Source organism: Scardinius erythrophthalmus (genome assembly GCF_964197995.2).
Source record: "Scardinius erythrophthalmus genome assembly, chromosome: 7".
Taxonomy (NCBI): domain Eukaryota; kingdom Metazoa; phylum Chordata; class Actinopteri; order Cypriniformes; family Leuciscidae; genus Scardinius; species Scardinius erythrophthalmus.
Window position 1 is genome coordinate 6,861,849 of NC_138227.1, and position 20,610 is coordinate 6,882,458.

The 20,610-nt window shown below is 37.2% G+C and overlaps 1 protein-coding gene across 3 annotated transcripts in view; it reads left to right on the forward strand.

Moving 5' to 3' along the window:
• Positions 1–20,610, forward strand: part of LOC308693960 (alpha-2-macroglobulin-like) — a 72,661-nt gene that overhangs the window by 13,227 nt on the left and 38,824 nt on the right. The window contains exons 2-20 of one of the 3 annotated variants that reach the window (XM_081371152.1): positions 4,826–4,987; positions 7,940–8,120; positions 8,227–8,389; positions 10,156–10,208; positions 10,321–10,341; positions 10,531–10,696; positions 11,613–11,697; positions 11,885–11,984; positions 12,084–12,204; positions 12,326–12,435; positions 12,527–12,697; positions 12,786–13,022; positions 13,130–13,342; positions 13,430–13,579; positions 13,824–13,946; positions 14,113–14,170; positions 14,718–14,817; positions 15,041–15,266; positions 15,337–15,463. In XM_081371152.1, coding sequence (XP_081227278.1) covers positions 4,902–4,987; positions 7,940–8,120; positions 8,227–8,389; positions 10,156–10,208; positions 10,321–10,341; positions 10,531–10,696; positions 11,613–11,697; positions 11,885–11,984; positions 12,084–12,204; positions 12,326–12,435; positions 12,527–12,697; positions 12,786–13,022; positions 13,130–13,342; positions 13,430–13,579; positions 13,824–13,946; positions 14,113–14,170; positions 14,718–14,817; positions 15,041–15,266; positions 15,337–15,463 — 2,491 coding nt within the window. In that variant the 5' untranslated portion in view covers positions 4,826–4,901. Of the gene's footprint in view, positions 1–4,763; positions 4,988–7,939; positions 8,121–8,226; positions 8,390–10,155; positions 10,209–10,320; positions 10,342–10,530; positions 10,697–11,612; positions 11,698–11,884; positions 11,985–12,083; positions 12,205–12,325; positions 12,436–12,526; positions 12,698–12,785; positions 13,023–13,129; positions 13,343–13,429; positions 13,580–13,823; positions 13,947–14,112; positions 14,171–14,717; positions 14,818–15,040; positions 15,267–15,336; positions 15,464–20,610 lie in introns of those variants that run through there. The other 2 variants (XM_081371153.1, XM_081371154.1) reach the window with 2 other exon arrangements.

The window sequence follows — 20,610 nt, forward strand, 5'->3', positions numbered from 1 at the left end:
GAGTAAATTATGACAATTTGAATTTGTTGTCAATTTGAATGTGAAATTGTTGTTTTTGTTCAAAGGACTAAACGTTTAGTCTTAAAAAAAATCTTAAGTTATTTTTATACATTTTATTTATCAGAACTTTAATAGGCTATATTTTGATGTTCCTCTGTTCTGTTGTGACAATACAAGAAACAAGTTTCTTTTTAAAATGCATTTTCATATTATTTTAGTTAAAACTCATAAATAACTACAAATAACTAATGTTAGGGAAATTTGTTAATGTTTTGTTGCGCGTTTCTGAAAAAAAAATATATATATATCGTCCGATATATCGGAATATCGGATTTTAAAACCAACAAATATTTGTACCGGTATCAGCCTTCAAAATCCTTTATCAGTTGGGCTCTAGTACCCATCAAAAGTTTGTACACACCAATTGTAAAGTGTGTCCAAACTTACTGTACTATAATACACAAAAATAATATTGCTACTGTATTATAATATACACATAAATAATATCGGCCGATATATCGGTATCTGGCTTTTTTTTATCGGTATCGGCATCGGCGCCCAAAAATCCATATCGGTCGGGCTCTTTAGCCAGCTGTTCTGAATTAACGAATCCTGACTCCCTAACACCTCTGTCATTCCGGACTCAATTTCAAGTAAACAAGAACTTTTGTGTTACGACCCATCACGGGTAATTCACAGCGGTAGGCGCTGCTAGGTCTGGAACCTCCCGTGGAGCAATGACGTTTATGGCACCCTGAGAGCGAGTCCAGAGACACCCTCTTCCCCCGGAAGGGGGGAGCCAGCGCGGCGTGACATTCCACACAAACACACACACACCAACACTCGTGCATTTTAGATGTCCATGGACACTTTAGATAAAATTACCTATAAATGTATTAAATGTACCTCTTTTAGTCTTTAGATGTCTTCACCTGTCGTATTGGAATAGCTATAACGTTTATTGTGTGTAAATCAAACTTGATATGCTTGTAATGAAGAACAATCCTGTATCTCTGTATTACTGACTTGCAAGAGTATAGTTTATGGTGTGTTGTAAACTTTTTCAGCAAAACCAGGAGACTTGAGATGGATCGTATAAGCAGAAGAGGTTTATTCTTCCAAGTAGTCTGTAGTTCATCATCATCATCATGACTAACTCAATGCAGTTGCCTTGCAAATTTATAGACATTTAGGGGGAGGGATTTACATTGAGGTTGAACAAAGCATGCAAATTAGGTATACAGGTTAAGGAACCCGCCCCAGACCCCATTGTGTTACCAGTATCTATTTAATCAGCATACCTATTCAAATGCTGATACTGGCCAGGAACTCTGGTTCCACGGGCCATCCCAGAGCCATTGAGGACAAAAGCTGCGTCTTGGAGCTACTCGCTAGAGCCATCAAAGACTCATTTAAAACACAATAGAGAAAACAGGACTGGCAGGAACTGTTGATACCATTATCTTAACCTAACCTTAAAATGCTAACTTCACTATACTCAACTTTTACTGTTGCAAACTAAATTAAACATTTAATAAAATTGTAATCCAACATTTTTCCCCCTTTGAGAGTTCTAATAACTCTCACATAATATACAAATTTATACACTTAAAAGTTAATTCTTGTAACTTGTGTAAGTTACAGGCACATAGCATATGTTCATTCTTGTAACCTGTGTAAGTTACAGGCACGTGTAACTTATTCTGTGTTGTGTCCTTGATTTACATGAGTGTCATAGTTCTTCTCGAAACCATAACTGTTGACACCTGCGACGCAGGGTGTAAAATGTCATAAAAACTACATGATTACACAGAAAACCATGTAACATAAGAGTGGAAGTCTGGAAAGTCCATGGCGCCTGAATAGCTGTGAAGTCTGTTTCCTGTAGAGTCCATTTCCCACGTAGAGTCGCTCTGATGACTCGTCCCTCATAAGGGCTTGTTCGTGGATATCTGAGGTGATGCTTTACACCAGGTTTCCGCTTGCGAAGACATCAACACATACCTGTAACACAAGAAAACAAAGAAACGGCAGGCCAGCAGTATTCATGCATAGACTTCATTCTTCCATAAGTCATTTGATCGTATAGTGGTTTTACGTATAACTCTTATCAAAGAGACCAGTGGACCAGTGGCCTATGGACCAGTGAGGTAAGGATGGACTAAATGGGGAAAGGCCTATGAGGTAGTGTCTTCACCCTGGGTTCACCCCCAAACGCCTGTTGCATTCAGTTCTTCCCAGGGCACCTCACTTGTCCGTGTGTCTTATCCTGTCCCTGTAGAAGGGGGAAAACAACTGTACAGTGTGTGAGAAAATTGGCACATTTCCATTCTCCAGTGAAACATCTGTCCTAATAGGCATCATAACAGAGGTGTCTGACTGGAATATTCTGTGGTATAACATTTAAGGCTGTGAGTCTATCTTAATGTCTCCCAAAGAAAGGCTGAGACAGTCACTTTCCTTTTGTTCTATTAAACAAAAATAAGTCTTTCATCTTTGTTGTGAGTTACTGGGGAAATTAAGCAATCACAGCCTAAATGGTTAACACCGTATCAAGTTGCCCCACGAGTTTAACGAGGAGGGGAGGGGTTGCTTCAGAGTATCAAGCAGGCTAAGCAGAAGCTGAGTAACCTTATTTACTTCTATTTACTTCTTCCACTTCTTAAAGTTCTTTTTGCTTTTCCTACACTCATTCATCCAATGGCCAGGTTTACCACAGTAATTACAGCTGCCCTCTCTCTTAGGTCATTTGCGTTTCTGTTTCTCTGAATTGACCTTAAAGGATGCTGCTGCAATTTTTACTCTTGCCTTGACATCAGAGTCTCTTTCCCAAGTAGCTAACCTTTCCAAGTTGTTTTGCAGGGTTCTCGTACACCATGTGATGTTTAAGTAAGGCAACGCCTTTCTGTGTTCTGGCAAAAGACAATGAAACCATGTGCGAACCGAAGGGCCATTATCACCTAACACCTTCTCTGGAGTGTCTGCAATTCCACTGTACGCTGCAGCTGACTGACAGAATTGTTCTGTGTACTCACAAACAGTTTCACCCTTCTTCTGTACACAATTGGTAATTTTCGACCAATCGATTCTGGGTCCTAAGATATGCTTTAGGATTTTCAAAACACCTTCTCTCAAATCGCCTTTACTGGCCTGTTGCAGTTCATAATTGCTTACAGCACTTTCAAAATCATTGAATTCCGACTCAGTCAAGATCTGTGATATTAGCTGGGTGATTTCAAGCTAGGGATGTCAATTTTCACAAATTCTCATGATCGATCGTCATTTAAATTAACGATCAATTAATCGATTAATCGTTAGCCGTAATACTGCGATATGCGTCTACTGCAGTGGCTATGGCCAACAGCATGACAGGGTCTGCAAATGCTGCTCAAAACGCTATGATCCTCACCAAATCAATGAGAATGGTTTGAAATATAAATAAAGGGCTAGAAGGATTGTAAAATGTTTAGATGTGATTGATAATTAAATAAATTATTTAATAATCAAATATAACTACTAATACAACGTGTCACCAACTCGTATACGCTTAGAATGTGTGACAGTTGTGGACGCGCTCTTCCTGGAACAACTGCACACGCTGAATGAATCTGCTACCGTTAAACTGGAGCACTTTGCTAGCACATTATTTATCTGAAACGCATCCTATATGAGATTAATCAGATATATTCAAAATAAACATAATATTACAAATTATATCTGCAGAAAATGATGCAAATTCATGCACAAGTGAACTTGAACTAAGTTACGTGCCATTCATTCAGAACTACTCATGTTGTCATCACCGTAAATCAGGCCGGGGGGGCGGCACTGATCAGACAAAGAAAGCTTTTTCCCGCCTCAGTTTCTCACAAGTGATTGGTTCATTCATGTAAGTCAGGTGTGACTTTCCTTGTCCATAAAGACAGGGACAAACCCTTAATCTGGGCACTTCGCCTTCGGGAGTTATCTCTGTGTTTCGTTTCTTTTCCTTAAGTCTTTGCTTTGCTTTTCGTATTCGTCTTTGTTCATTTCTACCTGTGGGCGAAATGAACGGAGTCCGAATTCTGGTAACTTCACTTTCGATGGACCTTTGAATTCCCCACGACTCTGCTCGCCCCCGGAAGAATGAGAGAGGCCGCCCTGCTCCGAAGGACCGTCACACGCACTCCTCCAGCAACACATAGAACCAGTTTGCAAGTACCAGCTGTATCTAGCTCTTATTGTTTCGCCCTACTTAGGGTGATATGATTTCTTGTTGGTTTTCTAAGGTTACTCGTCTGTTATTTCTGCCATACAGAGATTTTCTTTCACTTTCATTTTCTCTCTCTCTCTCTCTCTTACAGTAACCTAAATTGTATAAACAAAAGAAAGAATAATTTCCATGGCCAGACATTTTAATCTTCCTTTTTAAGTTTATAAACAGGGTGAGTTTTATTGAGTTTTGATAAAGAAGTCTTACATCCAGTTCGCGGGACGAACAGATACATTGCTTAGATAACTGAAATTAATTCTGGTAAAATTACCCTGACAATTGATCAAATATTCCCTCTTTGGGTAATTTAATCTATGAGGACGATAAGCAAATCACATTCATAAACTCATGAATATCCCCTTCATTTGAGTTAATTATTCCCCAGAAGTGAATTTTGCTACATGTATAAATAAATAAAAACTTTACTATTTTACTGCATGCCAGACTATTTTTTAATATTTGTTGCAAATGTATTTTTTAAGGCTTTAGTAGATCTAATTTAGCACATGTTTTGAACTGCAGTGCCTACATGGTTGAATCATTAATCAGATGATCAATACACATGTTTTGAAGGACCTGCTTTAGCACGAGAGTCCCTTTAAAAGAGACGGCCCAGTTCATCTCATGCTGTGGATGATCGCTCGTCATCATGGCTCTGAATATTGGCTGCTGTTGGAAAGGGCTCCTTCTGCTCTCTTTCCTCCTGATCTGTGTCAATGGACAAACATCAGGGCCGTAAGTTTTTAACAGTTTTTGCTAAGGTTAAAATGATTAGTATACCATTGGTCATTGTGTAAGAAATGTCTTGATTTCTCCTGTATTTATTTAACTGATCTGTGTTGCACAGTAGAGGTTTACTGTTTAATGCCTTATTATATATTTTACCACGTTGAGTGCATTAAGGGACAAAAATGTCCAAAACACTGCCATAAAACTATTATATATTATAATTTTTTTCCACTTTCACTGAGTATAAATATTTTAACCAACATCAGTCCTGAAAATAACTACCAAATATTTTTTTAATTTTCAGAAATGTAACCCCTTAAATGCCATTTGTTTACATGATGCCACTGTTTTTATCGATGGAAAAAACATAAAAATATATATTTTTTAAACAATTGTGTACTACATACTAGGTGGATTTCTTGGGAGGGAATGATCACAGCCTGGTATATGTCCATGATTAGCAGCAACATTGATTTGTTATGTCAGATAAAAAAAAAAAAAATCAGACACGGACCAAAAATGGTCACATATTAAACACTGCCTAAAATATTATATATTATTATTATTTTCCACTTTTACTGAGTTAAATATTTTAACCAGCATCAGTCCTCATCATAACTACCAAATATTTATTTAATTTCAGGATTTTAATGCAAAGTGTAAACCTTGGCTTTGGATTATCACAGTCTTGAATATGTCAATGATTAGCAGCAACATTATTTTTGGTGCATTTTTATTTTTTGTGCTATGTCAGATTTTAAAAAAAAAATCACACATAGCGCATTAAGGACAAATTAGATCCTATTTAAACCCATTAAAATATCCATTTTTGAACCTACTGCCATAATATCATAAAATCATAATTTCTATTCAAATACCCTGTCATTACCAAGCCTTGGGGTAAAATATTTACTTTTTACTGTTTTCCACCAGTTGGTACCATTTTTCATATAATTGATATACTGCAAACCTCTGCAGTATTGCAAACATTTCCTACTAGGTGACTATAACCTGTGTCTGTCTCCCTACACATCAAAATTCGCTCTAGAAAGAAAGTAAAACTACAAGATCACCATGAACATGAATTTTTATTTTTCTAAATTCTATAAACATATCAAAAACTTAAAAACAAAATGGGGTCATTGTTCAGCTCATTTGCAGGAGCTGCAGAATTGCAATGCATGCTCCTTACAGATGTAAATGCCACATTTGAGCAGGCGGTGGAGATTTTTCTTTTTTTGTTAGTGCAGAAACTGCACCTCCTCCTCCTCTTGTCATGGGTGTCTGCAGCCCCACTTGCCTCTTTTTTTTTCTGCTCTCCGCTGTGATTGCACCATGGCTGCTGCGGCTGGTCCGCGGGGGAGGCGCTCTCTCCTCTCCACCTGGGGATACACCAGCATCCTCCCCAGCTCCTCCAGGAAGCTCCACCGCTTCCTTTTGAAGGTTTTCTCCTGGTTCCAGGAAGGGTCAACAGCCACCCACAGGACAAAGGCGTTGAATTAGATTGTAGAAGAGCGTCATTGGCCACCGACTTGTCTTCCTCTTGCAGCTGTGTGCGCCAACAACCTGCAAAATAAAAAAAAATATCAAGGAAAAATTAATAACATGTATCTATTTTTTGGCCCAAGTTATAAGAGAAAAAAAAAAAACAAGAGAAAAAAATGCTTGATAAACTTAGTACTAAATATGCCTATATTTTAGAAAACCACATAAAGATGTGTATATAAAATAAATGTGTGAGTTACTGTTGCTAATAGCACATACCTTGTCCAGGTATATTATTATTCACTTGGTTCAGTAACGTAGTCCACTGCTTCAGTGGTCGTGTAGGTTTTCTTCATCTTGTCGAGTGTGAAATGGCTGCACCAAAGAGGAGGACAGATTTATAACTTTTGCATCAACCGCACTTGTATAAACACTGATTTCTCAACTATTGTAATCCAAAACAAAGGCAGACTTTGTTTTGGATCCCTCGCAGCTACATCTTTGTGTTGCCACAAGATGCAAGGTGTTATTATTGTCTAAGGACTGACTGCATGGCTGTGTTTGTGCCTCTACGTAGGTGAGAAATTATCAATTAACAAGAGAGAAAGAGCGAGAGTATAGACAGAAAGGGTAAAATATGACCTTCAGGATATTATGATTTGTGTTACTTGCCTAAACACCATGTATTATATTTAGGCCCTACACACACACACACACACTTTTGTCAACGCAGACACACATTGCTCTCAGACATCCACACATACTCAGAAACATAATTTTAGATCTTTGAGCCATTAAAATGCTTCATAACACAGTCAATAATGCCCATAGTGGAAACCAGGAAAATAACGTTCATTTCTGCCCATAGGGAATACCTATGTAGTGACGTCATCTGGTGGAATACACTATATAATGCAAATATGATGCTTTTGCTTCAAAATGAAAGGATGTTTCAACATAAGTCATGATTCATGTATCAATGACAGCCTCGGCTTTAAACAACATTTTAATGGGTTTCAATGGGCCATTTTTGGTCATTATGGTGCTATATGTTCCTATTTGATCTACACAGTGTGTGTTATACATATTATGCAACATGGGATCAAAATTTAAAAATGTATCCAAAAGTCCATTTTTATTAAAACAGCCGAAATGGTCAAAGAAATTAAACTGAAAATGACCAAAAATGTCTTAATGCAGCAAGAAGGTTAAGAGACAACTTAAATTAATGACAGTGACAGATTTTTTTTTAATGGCAGTGTATTTTTAAGATCAATTCTCTGAATAAATGTACAAATATAAGGAATTTAGTCACCAGACTTAATACACAGTTTGTTCTTTTATTCACACTTTTCATATTCATTTTTTCAATTGATCAATAGTAAATTAACTGTATTGATTTTCCCTCCCAGTTTATGTTTTATTTTTCTTATTACATCTAACAAATATTGTATGATCATTTTCTCTGGACAGATATTTCATGGTGACGTTTCCCGCAGTGATCAATTTGGGATCTGAGGCCAAACTGTGTGCGACTCTTCTCAAGCCCAATGAAAGCCTTGTCATGAACATTCATCTGGTTCATGGTATCCAGAGCACATTACTGCTGCAGGAGAAAGCTGAGGAAGAGTTTCATCGCTGCTTTAACTTCAAGGTCTGACATCAAAACATGCACATAATGAATATTATCAAATATGTTTCATCATAATGCATCTAGTTTTTGTGGCAGGTTGTGAATACAGGAAATTATTTCTCATCAGGCTCCTCTGGTCAAGAAAGAATCAGTGCAGAAAATGAAGGTTGAACTTCAGGGAGAGACTTTCAGGATGACTGACGAGAGAAAAGTCATGTTCAAGCATGTTCAAGTTCATCCTCTGACTTTTATCCAGACTGATAAACCCATCTATACTCCAGGACAGACAGGTGAGCTGTGAATGTCTCAAAGGCTAAAGCACAGTAAATAATGCTGGTGTCACTGACATCTAAACCCTGATCACAGCTGATGTAGCACATATAAGTAAAGCACACTATGATCAGGCAACGAGCATAGGTCAAACATTACAAATGTTGCACAAACCAGCAGATGGTAAAAGAGTATAAAGTAAACAGTTCAATGGATTTACAAAAAGAGGAGCAAATGAAAAGATGAGAAAAGCAGATATTAAAGGGTTAGTTCACCCAAAAATGAAAATTATGTCATTAATGACTCACCCTCATGTCGTTCCAAGCCCGTAAGACCTCCGTTCATCTTCGGAACACAGTTTAAGATATTTTAGATTTAGTCCGAGAGCTTTCTGTCCCTCCATTGAAAATGTATGTACGGTATACTGTCCATGTCTAGAAAGGCAATAAAGACATCATCAAAGTAGTCCATGTGACATCAGTGGTTAAGTTAGAAGTTTTTGAAGCATCGAAAATACATTTTGGTCCAGAAATAACAAAAACTACGACTTTATTCAGCATTGTATTCTCTCCCGGGTCTGTTGTCAATCCACGTTCACGACTCCGCAGTGACGCTGCTGACGTGTTATCTGGTGCGCCCGAGCGTCGTTTACAGTCTGAGGGAGACGCACGCTGTATTCAAGCTATTCTACATTGTTTGTATTTTGGTATTGCTATATTTTTTAAAATGGTGCGTAAGTGTGCATGTCGCGGATGTCCTAATCGCCACCAGATAACACGTCAGCAGCGTCGTGAATGTGGATTGACAACAGACCCGGGAGAGAATACAATGCTGAATAAAGTCGTAGTTTTTATTATTTTTGGACCAAAATGTATTTTCGATGATTCAAAAACTTCTAACTTAACCACTGATGTCACATGGACTACTTTGATGATGTCTTTATTGCCTTTCTGGACATGGACAGTATATCGTACATACATTTTCAATGGAGGGACAGAAAGCTCTCGGACTAAATCTAAAATATCTTAAACTGTGTTCCGAAGATGAACGGAGGTCTTACGGGCTTGGAACGACATGAGGGTGAGTCATTAATGACATAATTTTCATTTTTTGGGTGAACTAACTCTTTAAGGATGAGTAGCTTTGAATTCTAACAGCTTTGAAACACGAGAATGGTCATCTAGTGTGCATCTGAACAATCCCCTCACTTTCAAACATGTTCAGCCTAAATACTGTAATTACAAATATGATATCGATATTGATATCAGTATCTGTGTGACTTTGTTTTATATGAAATATATAGATACTATAGATTAAGGGTGTTCTTGGAGAGCCCACAGCCCTGCAGAGTTTAGCTTTAACCCTAATTATTAAATGTACCTGATCAGGTCCTTCAGGGTTATTTGAAATCAACAGGGTTTGGACTAAACTCTGAAGCCCTCCAGGAGTTTGACACCCCTGCTATATATCGTTACATGTAATAAACCTCATAGCTGTCTGGGATAGGCCTACTCGATTCTAACTGGTCAGCTGGAGCAAATTGTCAGACATTTTTGTAACATTATGGCTAAAACAGGCAGTTGTGACAGCTAGTTGAATTTGGCTCAAAAGACACATTCACCCAGCAGCAGAATACAGTTTTCAGCCCTGTATTTGACACTTAATACGGTTCACACACAGTTTGGTAATTTACAGGAGAGAAATATGACTGTAAGCAATTGTCCCTTACATAAGAGCTGAAGACATCAAAAGTGAAGTTTTTTTAATACACATTTCTATTTTACAGTGAACTTTAGAGTTGTTACCATGGATACAAACTTTGCACCCCTTGATCAGCAGGTCTGATGTGTTTATCTGGCATCTTTATTATCTTTTGCATTGTTGAATACACGTTTAATAAATAAACTAATTTTTGGCTTTTAATCTTTAATTACTATTTGCTCTTTCACAGTATAGTACAGTGGTTCTTGAGGTAAGAACACAAAACCTTCTGTGCAGTCATAACAAACACACCTTTTAAATCTGATTAACACTAGAAATTCGGTTATATTTGCAATTATTGTATTTTCAGTAGGGTAATTATATATTTCTTCATTGATAGTCAGGATATGTGTAGCTGACTGTCACAAAATATCTGCACTGTGTCTTTGCTATTAAACAGGACAGTAAAGGTAACTGGATTGGCCAATGGACAAATGTTTCTTCAACAAGGTGGATTTTGCAGCGTTCTTATGAATTAAACCCAGAGGCCCGTCAAGGCATGTACAAACTGAAGGCTTTTATTGGTGACAGGATGATCTCACGTGATTTTGAAGTGAAACAATATGGTAAGTCATAAAAACGACTTATGACGGTAAGCTTGGTTCCCTGAAGAGGGAACGATACGCTGTGTCATAAGTTATGACACTATGGGAACGTCTGCGTGATTGCGTCTTGAAGCACGTGTGAAATCAGTCCAATGGTGTGGCAGAACATCATGGGGGGGTGACGTCACAACCAGGAAGGTATTAAAGCACCCCTGAACCAAACAATGTCAGCTTCTGATAGGCTGAAGTAAGTCATGAAGTAAGTAAGTGAAATAAGTTATGGCGGAGCAATGCAGCATCTCGTTCCCTCTTCAGGGAACCGATGTTACAGTTGTAACCGAGGCATTCCCTTTCAAGGGAACTGGCGTTGCGTTGTAAGTTACAATACTATGGGAATGTTAATACCTACTATGCCATACTGACCAGTGCTTGTCTAGTGTGAATAATATCTGGAGCACAACTAAGACTGAAGCACCTGGAAGCCAGGGGTGGTGCCCAGGTTAAGGTCATAGAACCTGGCGAATGTGTGCGGAGAGGACCAGCCCGAAAATTTTAAAGCGCATCACCCCATTACCAAAGAGCTGCGAGGAAAATAAAAGATTAGTGAGATTAGCTTACTCCTCATTTAAAAAACAACTTGATTAAAACGAAATACTTCTCTCTAATTTTTTCACTACTTATGGGCCACAAGAGAAATATTAAGACGTATTATGACGTTCTGCCACACCGTTGAACTGATTTCACATGTGCTTCAAGACGCAATCACGCAGAGGTTCTCCCATAGTGTCGTAACTTATGACGCAGCACGAGTTCTCTTGAAAGGAAACAGACAATTTGTAGTTTTGCATGGTAAGAGTTTCAATAATATGTTTGTATTTTCATTTTTAATATATAAATTGAGGACTAATAACTCTGATTTCTGCCTTCTGACTTCTAGTTTTGCCTAAGTTTGAAGTTACTGTAAAAAGCCCAAATAAAGTAAGTGCTGAAGAAGAGGAACTGATAATTGAGGTTTGCGGAAAGTGAGTGGTTTATTTTTATTTCCTGCGTTAAGAGAGCAGTGTGTTCTTCCATTCACACTTTCATTTAATTGTTAATTGTATTATTTAACTCTTGGGGTCAGTTTCTTACTTTAACCCCCCATCCTAATATATTAGTTTCTTAACTCAACCCTGGGCTGTAGATCAGTTGCTTGTACCTTTTTCACAGATACACTTATGGACAGCCTGTACCTGGTAAATCACGGGTGAAAGTGTGCCGTAATAATTCGCCCTACACAAATCCAGTGTGTTTAGAGGAAACCATTGAGGTATGTGAGTTGAAACGCAGTACATTATCTTTAATACATTTATCTAATTAAACCACTCTTCAGTTAATAGTTATATTTGTGTTCATTCATTATAATTAGATAAAAAAGACAGGCTGTGCCATCCATACCTTAGATCCATCACTCCTTTTTAACGTCACACTAAAGCAAGTGATGCAGATTTCTCTTCATGTTGAGGCAATGGTTACAGAAGAAGGAACAGGTGAGCTCTTCAATTTGGTCAGATCTCTGTTACCTACATTTCTTGTATTTCTCATTTTCTCATTTCTTCAATTTACTTTTATTTGAATAAATATTTATGTATGTGTTTTGACTATTTACAGAGATCACCATGACAAAATCTGAATCTGTATCTCTCACTTATAAAATCGATGAAGTCACATTTACTGACCTGCCCAAAACATATGAACATGGATCAGTTATTGAAGGAAAAGTAAGTCTAAAATCCATTTGTCTCAGTTTAACACCAGTGATATGTTTTATTGATATAGTAATTTATTCCTTCAAAATCTTATTTTCAACAGATAAAACTCTCAAATGTCAAAGGTGCACCAATTCAAAACAAAAAGGTTTATCTAATGGAGGGTAACACTTGGTCCCCAAAACTGCTCCTAAATCTCACTACAGACAGCGATGGACTGGCCAACTTCTCTCTTAATACATCCAATCATTCTAAAAGTGATATTGATCTAATAGTAAGATATTTTGTGTTCACTTCGTTTTCTTTTGTAATGCCTAAAGAGTTTAGTTACATGAGTTATTTCAGATTTTTTTGTAATCTAGGCAAGTGTCCATCAAGAGATCTTTGATTACGACCTCGATAACGAGCCTCACATCGCTTTCGATAAAAAAACAGTCCAGCTCTTCCCACCTGCCTCTACATACACCCCATCACAAAGTGAATTGATTATAGAGAATACTGAACAACCATTAAAGTGTGACTCTGAGTTTACAGTCACCATCAAGTATTATTTTGTTGGAGAGACAATTAAAAACTTCAAAACTGACATCGTCTATATGGTGAGAACATGTGCAGTATGTACATTATCACAGAGATGGTTTTGTTTAACAGTATTATTTGGCTGCACTAGTCAGTTTGTTATCAGAGTGTCATCTGTCTGTTTCAGGTCTTGTCCAGAGGAGTGATTGTTCATCATGGATATGAGAAGGTTGAAGTGAAGATTTCTGATGGAGCAAGGGGCTCAATATCGTTCAAACTGTCTATTAGTTTAGATCTGGCTCCTGTAGTGCAGATTCTGGCGTACTGTGTTTTTCTCCCCAGTGAAATTGTTGTGGCTAGTAGCAAAGATTTCAACATTGAAAAGTGTTTCAAAAACAAGGTGTGCATTGTAGCTTTAGAAATGAGCCTCTTTAAACTGTATTACTGACTAATTTCTAAAATAAATCCTATTCCCTGTATGTCACAGGTATCTCTGCAGTTTTCTCCTGCTAAAGCAGTTCCCGGTGAGAGAAACACTCTCCAGCTCTCAGCTCAGCCTGGTTCACTGTGTGGCCTCAGTGCTGTAGATCAGAGCGTCCTGATCCTGAAGTCAGGAGAACGTCTGGATGCTGACAAGGTCTAGATGCTTTAAGATTCAGTGTTGATTAAATGTGTCTCTTCATAGTGGGAATCTACAGTGGGAATCTAATGATAACAGACTTTACTTATTGCTGCTATGATCCATCAGCTGACATTTTGATCTCAGGAAATTTAGCATTAATCTTCATTCTTTCTCACCAAAATGGATATAAATTTTCTTTGGAAATGCATGTATTATTTAAAAATCATACTGATAGTGTGTGAACATGGTCCCATCACAGATCTTCAGCCTGCTGCCAGTGCAATCGTGGTCAAATTACCCTGAGACTGTTGAAGATGACGCGTGTCTGTATACGTGTTTTTGGATAAACCAAATCCAAAGATTCACTTATGAATCCTTAAAGGTAACAGTTGGATTATATGTGTGGCAGTGCAGTAGATAATGATTGGGAGAGTATATACTGCACATGTGTAAGTAAATGCATAAAAAGCCTTCATGATTATACTGACATTTAAAAGTAATTTGTATTTTCATGACTTTTATTCTGGTTCATCATTGCCATTTGGCAGAAAGTGGGATTGAAGATGGCAACAAATTTGTTTGTGGAAGTCCCTGAGTGTGAGCTGGGTAGGTACATGTACAGTCCAAGCTGTAATGTTTTAATATGTTGGTGCTTATGAAATATATTTAAAGCTGCCGTCGGCAACCTTTCTTTTGATCAAATTCAGTGAAATTGACACTATAATCTGACAGAACAACATAAATAAGGTGGTTTTAGAAAAAACCCTGAGCTTCTAACTCCACCTGGAGCGTGTTATTTGTTTTGCAAAAATATGTTGTATGGTGTTAATATTGGTAAGATAAACTCATCTATAAAACTATATAACTTTTGTAAGATACAATTAACACATTAAAACTAAATAATCTGAAACGTTTAATATAATGTGAAAATATGTGTGTTCAAATAATGATCTACCTTACATTTTCTATTTACTTATGACTGGATATAGAATAGATCATTTTGACGTACTCTTAACATACATATCACTTAAAACTACAAAATATCACTTGTTTTCCAGTTTTGTACAGTGTAGGGACCTCACACACATTTTAGAGAAGAGTATCTATTTGAACATCACTTAAAGCTGCAAAATATCACCTTTTTTTTCCCCAGTGTGTTATGACTCAGTATCAGAGGATGTAACTCATTCTTCAACAGTGACGATTCGAACTGTCTTTCCAGAAACTTGGATCTGGGAACTTGCTGAAGTGGGGTATTTAAAGCATAATCAGAACATTTAACATCATATTTATCTTATTACTTATATTTAATACATCATCTCCTCCCCTCTCGCCCACAGGACAGAAAATACCTTGCTTGCTTTGCAGATTCTTAATCCAGTTTTTTCATCATCTGTGTGCTGAATGTTGTCATTTATTACAGGAAAAATGGCTGAGTCAGAATCAAATATGCCTATTGTTGTAATTCCTCCACAGGGACTCTGGATCAGCTCAGGTTCCTGTCACGGTTCCTGACACCATCACCTCTTGGGAGACGGAGGCCTTCTGCCTGTCCTCTGAAGGTCTGGGTCTGGCTCCTCCTGCTCAGCTGACAGTTTTCCAGCCCTTCTTCCTAGAGCTCTCTCTGCCTTACTCCATCATCCGCGGGGAGATCTTTGAGCTGAAGGCCACTGTCTTCAACTATCTGTCCAAGTGCATCATGGTGAGATTTCAGACGCAGTCTAATCAAATCATATCAAATATGCCACTAATCATGTGTGTTTGATTGACAGGTTAAAGTGACTCCAGCTCCTTCCTCAGACTACACTCTCAAAGCCTCCTCTGATGATCAGTATTCATCCTGTCTATGTGCTAATGGAAGAAAAACCTTTAAATGGATCCTCACTCCCTCTGTTCTTGGTGAGTTTTCCAGTCTGAATCAGTAGCCGCCTTTTCATTACAGATTTGCACAAAAATTTTGCAATGTTATTTAACCCTCTGGGCTTCTTCGTAAATGGGTTACACGTTGCTTCCTCCCAGTCAAAAACGGACGAAGCCTTAAAATTTTACTTTTTTTCCCCTAGGAAAACCAATCTAATATATTTTTGTTCCATAATATTTTTTGATTATTATTTAGAATTTTAAGTTTTTTATGTTACTTTGCATTAATTATAATTTTTTTAAGAGCTTTTCCAATAGAATTAATATATATATATAAAAAAATGATTTTTTTTTTTTTTTTTTTTTTCTTCAATAAATGCAACATTTCACATTAAAATAGAGTGCAGGCCTTTAAAATCCATTTTTTGAAGTGAGAAAAGCGCCATCCAGTGGTGTTAAAAAAAGAAAAACGTGTGCAATGTCGTGTAACCGCCCATAGGCTACACTGTAGCTCCCTATATAAATAGATAGAGGCTTTTTGATTCCCATTAGGAAAGAAATAAATCAAATAACTAAGCAACCACTAAATGGAACAACACAAAATAGATATCATTCTAAAGCTTAGAATCCCAGCTTTTTAATGCATTTAATCACTTTGATCAACTCCTAAAGAATGCTGAGTAATCCCTCTAAAACAGAGTGTACCACACGCAGGCGCCACCTGACTGCAGAAAAATAATCTTCATATTTTTCAAAAATATTAACGTTACCTTGATCAATTTAAAATAGGTGTCATTTGAAAGCTTTGAGTCTAAAATTTACAATGTAACCAATTTGAAGAACTCCTTAGTAGTGCTGAGTTATTTGCTGATAAAGAGAAATATTTTTTTTCAGAATTTATAAAATACTTTTTTGTACTACATAGGCCTACTGCAATATGTCAAATGCATCATACAGCTCAGATAGTCCTGTGTCATATGTGATTTGAAAGGTCTCAATGAGTAGAATACAACAAGCATAATTGTTTCAGGCTTTTTACTAAACTTGAGCGAGGTTTTGTAAAAGAAGCGTCTCAAGAGACCCATGTGTAAACCATATATATAGATGCTGAATTTTAGACACATTTCCGCTCGTAACATGAAACATGCTCCGATTGTGGAAAATGAAACCTCATTATTTACAGCTGATGCTTACAATTAAAATGAGTCCAAACTCAACATAATCCATCACTCAGAACTAAAGATATTCCTCATGAAATTCTAACACACAAAAAAAATCCAAAGACGCACGTAGCCTAGCAAGGTAGCTTAGACTTGGCCTTTTTACTCGTATCTTCATAAAACATACATTGATTATGAAAATTCGCACATCGTTATTTACAGCAGGAGCTCACGATTAAAAAGAGACCAAACTCAATATATTTCATCAATCAAATCTAAAGATATTCCTTATGGCGTTCTAAGACAAAAAAATACCTCAGATGCACCTAGCCAAGATATACTGATGAAGCACTCTTGTTTTTGGTTTTCGCTTATAACTTCATAAAGCATGCACAGATTGTAGAAAATTGCACATCATTATTTTCAGCAGACTCTCGTGATTAAAACGAGCCCAAATATAGCATAATCCATCACTCGGATCTAAAGATATTCCTTATGGAGTTGTAACACGAACCCCCACAGAGTATTGTATGTAGATGGAGCACTTATGTCGCGTTTTAACTAATAACTCAATGAAGCATGCATAAATTGTGGAAAATGACACATCATTATTTTCAGTAGATTGTTATGATTAAAAAGAGCCCAAACTCACCATAATCCATCACTCAGATCTAAAGATATTCCTCATGGACTTCTAACACATGAATTTTCACCTAGGCGCACCAATGAAGCAGTAGCAGTGATGCTATGTTGTTTTGATGTGACATTTCAGATCATAACTCAATGAAACATGCATGGATTGTAAAAAATCGAAAATCTTTATTGACGGCAGATTCTCATGATTACAAAAAGCCCAAACACAACATAATCCATTTCATTGATCATGAGATATTCCTCACGAAGTGATATATACTTGGCTAAAAAACAAGTCTCTCATCTTTCCAGGTTGCAATGTGTTATATATATATTCCCGTAACCGTCCGTGATCGTTTTCAAACGTGGAATAACAGAAAATATATATCATCTTAAACCTTAGAATCTCATCTTTTTAAAGCATCTAACCACTTCGATCAACTCTGAACGAGTGCTGACTAGTCGCTCTAAACCGGAGTGTACCGCCCGCGGGCGCCACCTAGCTTCAAAAATATTGCCTGGAATCTGGATTAACACAAAATTTATGTCATTTGAAAGCTTAGAGTCTGAACTTTACAGTGAATGTAGCCACTTTGAAAAAATCCTAAGTATTGCTGAGTTATTTGCTGAGAAATAGAATTTCTTTTTTTCATGATCTAATAAAATAATGTACTGCAATGTGTCAAAAACATCATACAGCTCATGAAACATTCACAGATCATAGAAAATGGCACTTCATTTTTTACATTATATTATTACAATTAAAATGAGGCCAAAAATGTTTTATTTGCACTCTTGATGTTCTAGAGTGTCACCCCTTCATTGCTGTGCACTTTTTTTCTGCACAGTGGCTGATTTGTAGTTTGTACTGTTGGGAACTTTTTCCTTCTTCAAAGAAGAGACCAGGAGACGCTGGGATCGCGTTCAAACAGAAGTTATTCTTTATTGAGAACTTCGCTGTACGTGGCTGCAGTTCTTCCAACAGTCTAAAGTACATTGGCTTTACATGGTGTCTTATAGACATTTTAGGAGGAGGGACATTTGAAAGTGAAGACAAATTAAAACAAAGCATGCAACAGGTTTAGGTAACACCCTAGACTGAGGGTCTGGCCAATCCTAATTCAATAAGCATAACAGTCTATTGCATTGCTAATCCAATCAGCCTAACGATTCAATGTCTGGAGCTGGGACTTTGGCTCCAAGAGCCATTTGGGCTCCGAAAGCCATTTGCAGAACAAAAGATGAGATTCTCAGTGAATCATTCGTGTGCTAATCCCTTCAGTCTGAGTGAAACTGGGACTCCAAGAGCCATTAAAGACAATAAGGAGAAAACAGGAATTTCAACTTTGCTGAGAAGAATCATTATTTTAACCTTAACCCTCTGGGGTCTGTGGTGTTTTCTGGCCCTGGAGGTGTTCTGACATGCTCTGACATTTGTGCTTATTTCTGTTACTTGTAACATTTTCATGGCTAAAGTCTAATTACACTGTATTCAGCACAAACTCTGCTACAATTATATATTAGCAGCATGTGTGTAAAAGTTTGTAGTTTTGAGATAATGACATTTATGCGTGGTTTGTGAAAATACAAAAAAAAAATCACGTAGCCTAGAATATTTGCTCCAAAAGAATGTGAAAATCACCCTGACTGCTCATTCAGATAAGACAATATATTGATTTAAAAATTGTAAGACGTGTTTTGTGTGAAAAAGCTTTATGCGGGAGGCGTGATCACCTCATTACTATGTATGTTTTCGCACCTTAGAAAGACAAAGACACTCCCTAATGGCCCTATTAGGAGCTTATCAGGGCCCATCATTCTGAGCAACCTTGCACAAAGAATGAGGAGATTTAAAAAAGAATGGCTGTTTGATTGTTTGGATTTATTTACGACACCACATAATCCAAAGATACACAACAAATGACAAAAAAGCACATATTTGAAAAAATTACCCAAAGACAGAGACCTTTGTGCCATTCCTAAAAACATTGTACATACCTTTCATTTCCAAGGTGTTTGATTTTTACTTTACCATGTTCATATACAGAGACTCATGTGAATGTTGGCGTCAGCAGGACTCAGTGGCATCTGGTCACTGAAAAAAAAAAAAAAAGTGTAAACTTTTTAAAATTCACAGAATACACACACACACACACACACACACACAAATGTTTCCAACAATATATAATATAATGAACACCAGGTTTGTTGTGCCTTGTAGGCATAAGCTACGCGCAGTGCTGCATAAAATAATAATAGCAATAACCTATAGCAGCCTATAAATCTTCCAAAAGATTTCAGTAACAACTACGCTAGAGAAAAATATATTGATTATCATATGTTACTTCAAATGTTTCCATTCGTAATCGTTATGATGATATGAAATGAGATAATAGTAAAAACAGCCTAATGTTTGGTGCGTTTTGCTTTTCAAACGCGATCGCGCTCCAAAATATGAAACATTCAAACTCACAGCACGCTCCAAAATATGAAACATTCAAACGCACCGCGCGCTCCAAAATATGATACATTCAAACTCACAGCACGCTCCAAAATATGAAACATTCAAACGCACCGCGCGCTCCAAAATATGAAACATTCAAACGCACCGCGCGCTCCAAAATATGATACATTCAAACTCACAGCACGCTCCAAAATATGAAACATTCAAACGCACCGTGCGCTCCAAAATATGATACATTCAAACTCACAGCGCGCTCCAAAATATGATACATTCAAACTCACAGCGCGCTCCAAAATATGAAACATTATGGTTACCATATTATACATATCTACGTTTGAGCAGATATCCACAAACACAGTAACAGTAAACACGGGTCTAAATATTCACCATATATCTAGCAACAGTTCAACTGCAATGTGAAGTTTATGCAACAATAACATAAACTAATAAGTAAGAATTTCTTACCTTATATCTTGTCTTCAAATCACGTTCTTCTTCTTCTGAGGTAAATCCAATGTTAGCTCACTGCGTGTCTTCCAAACTTGACGAAAAGCAGAGACTTATGAAGTGTGGTGTTTTGTTTTTTGAGGTAATGAGCGCGTTCGCATTCCATGTGGAGATTTGCATGTGAATCTCTTTTGCGCGCGTGGGCGTGGTCGAATTAAAAATAATTAGCAAGCATTTGAGAAACTGGACATCTTGTTGGTTTTATACAAATTACTTAAACAGAGAATATTTGTTTGAATCCGATCATTTAAAAGTACACACTTAAATGTTTATGAAGATATATGGCTCATAAATGTGTGACAAGTATTCGCTGAGTTTTGGTTCAGTTCACCGCGACGGAGAGGCAGAACGCACACCCTGTTTATTTTCTTTATTTTACAAAAGCACAATGTTTTGATTTGATTGCAAGTGGACACATACAA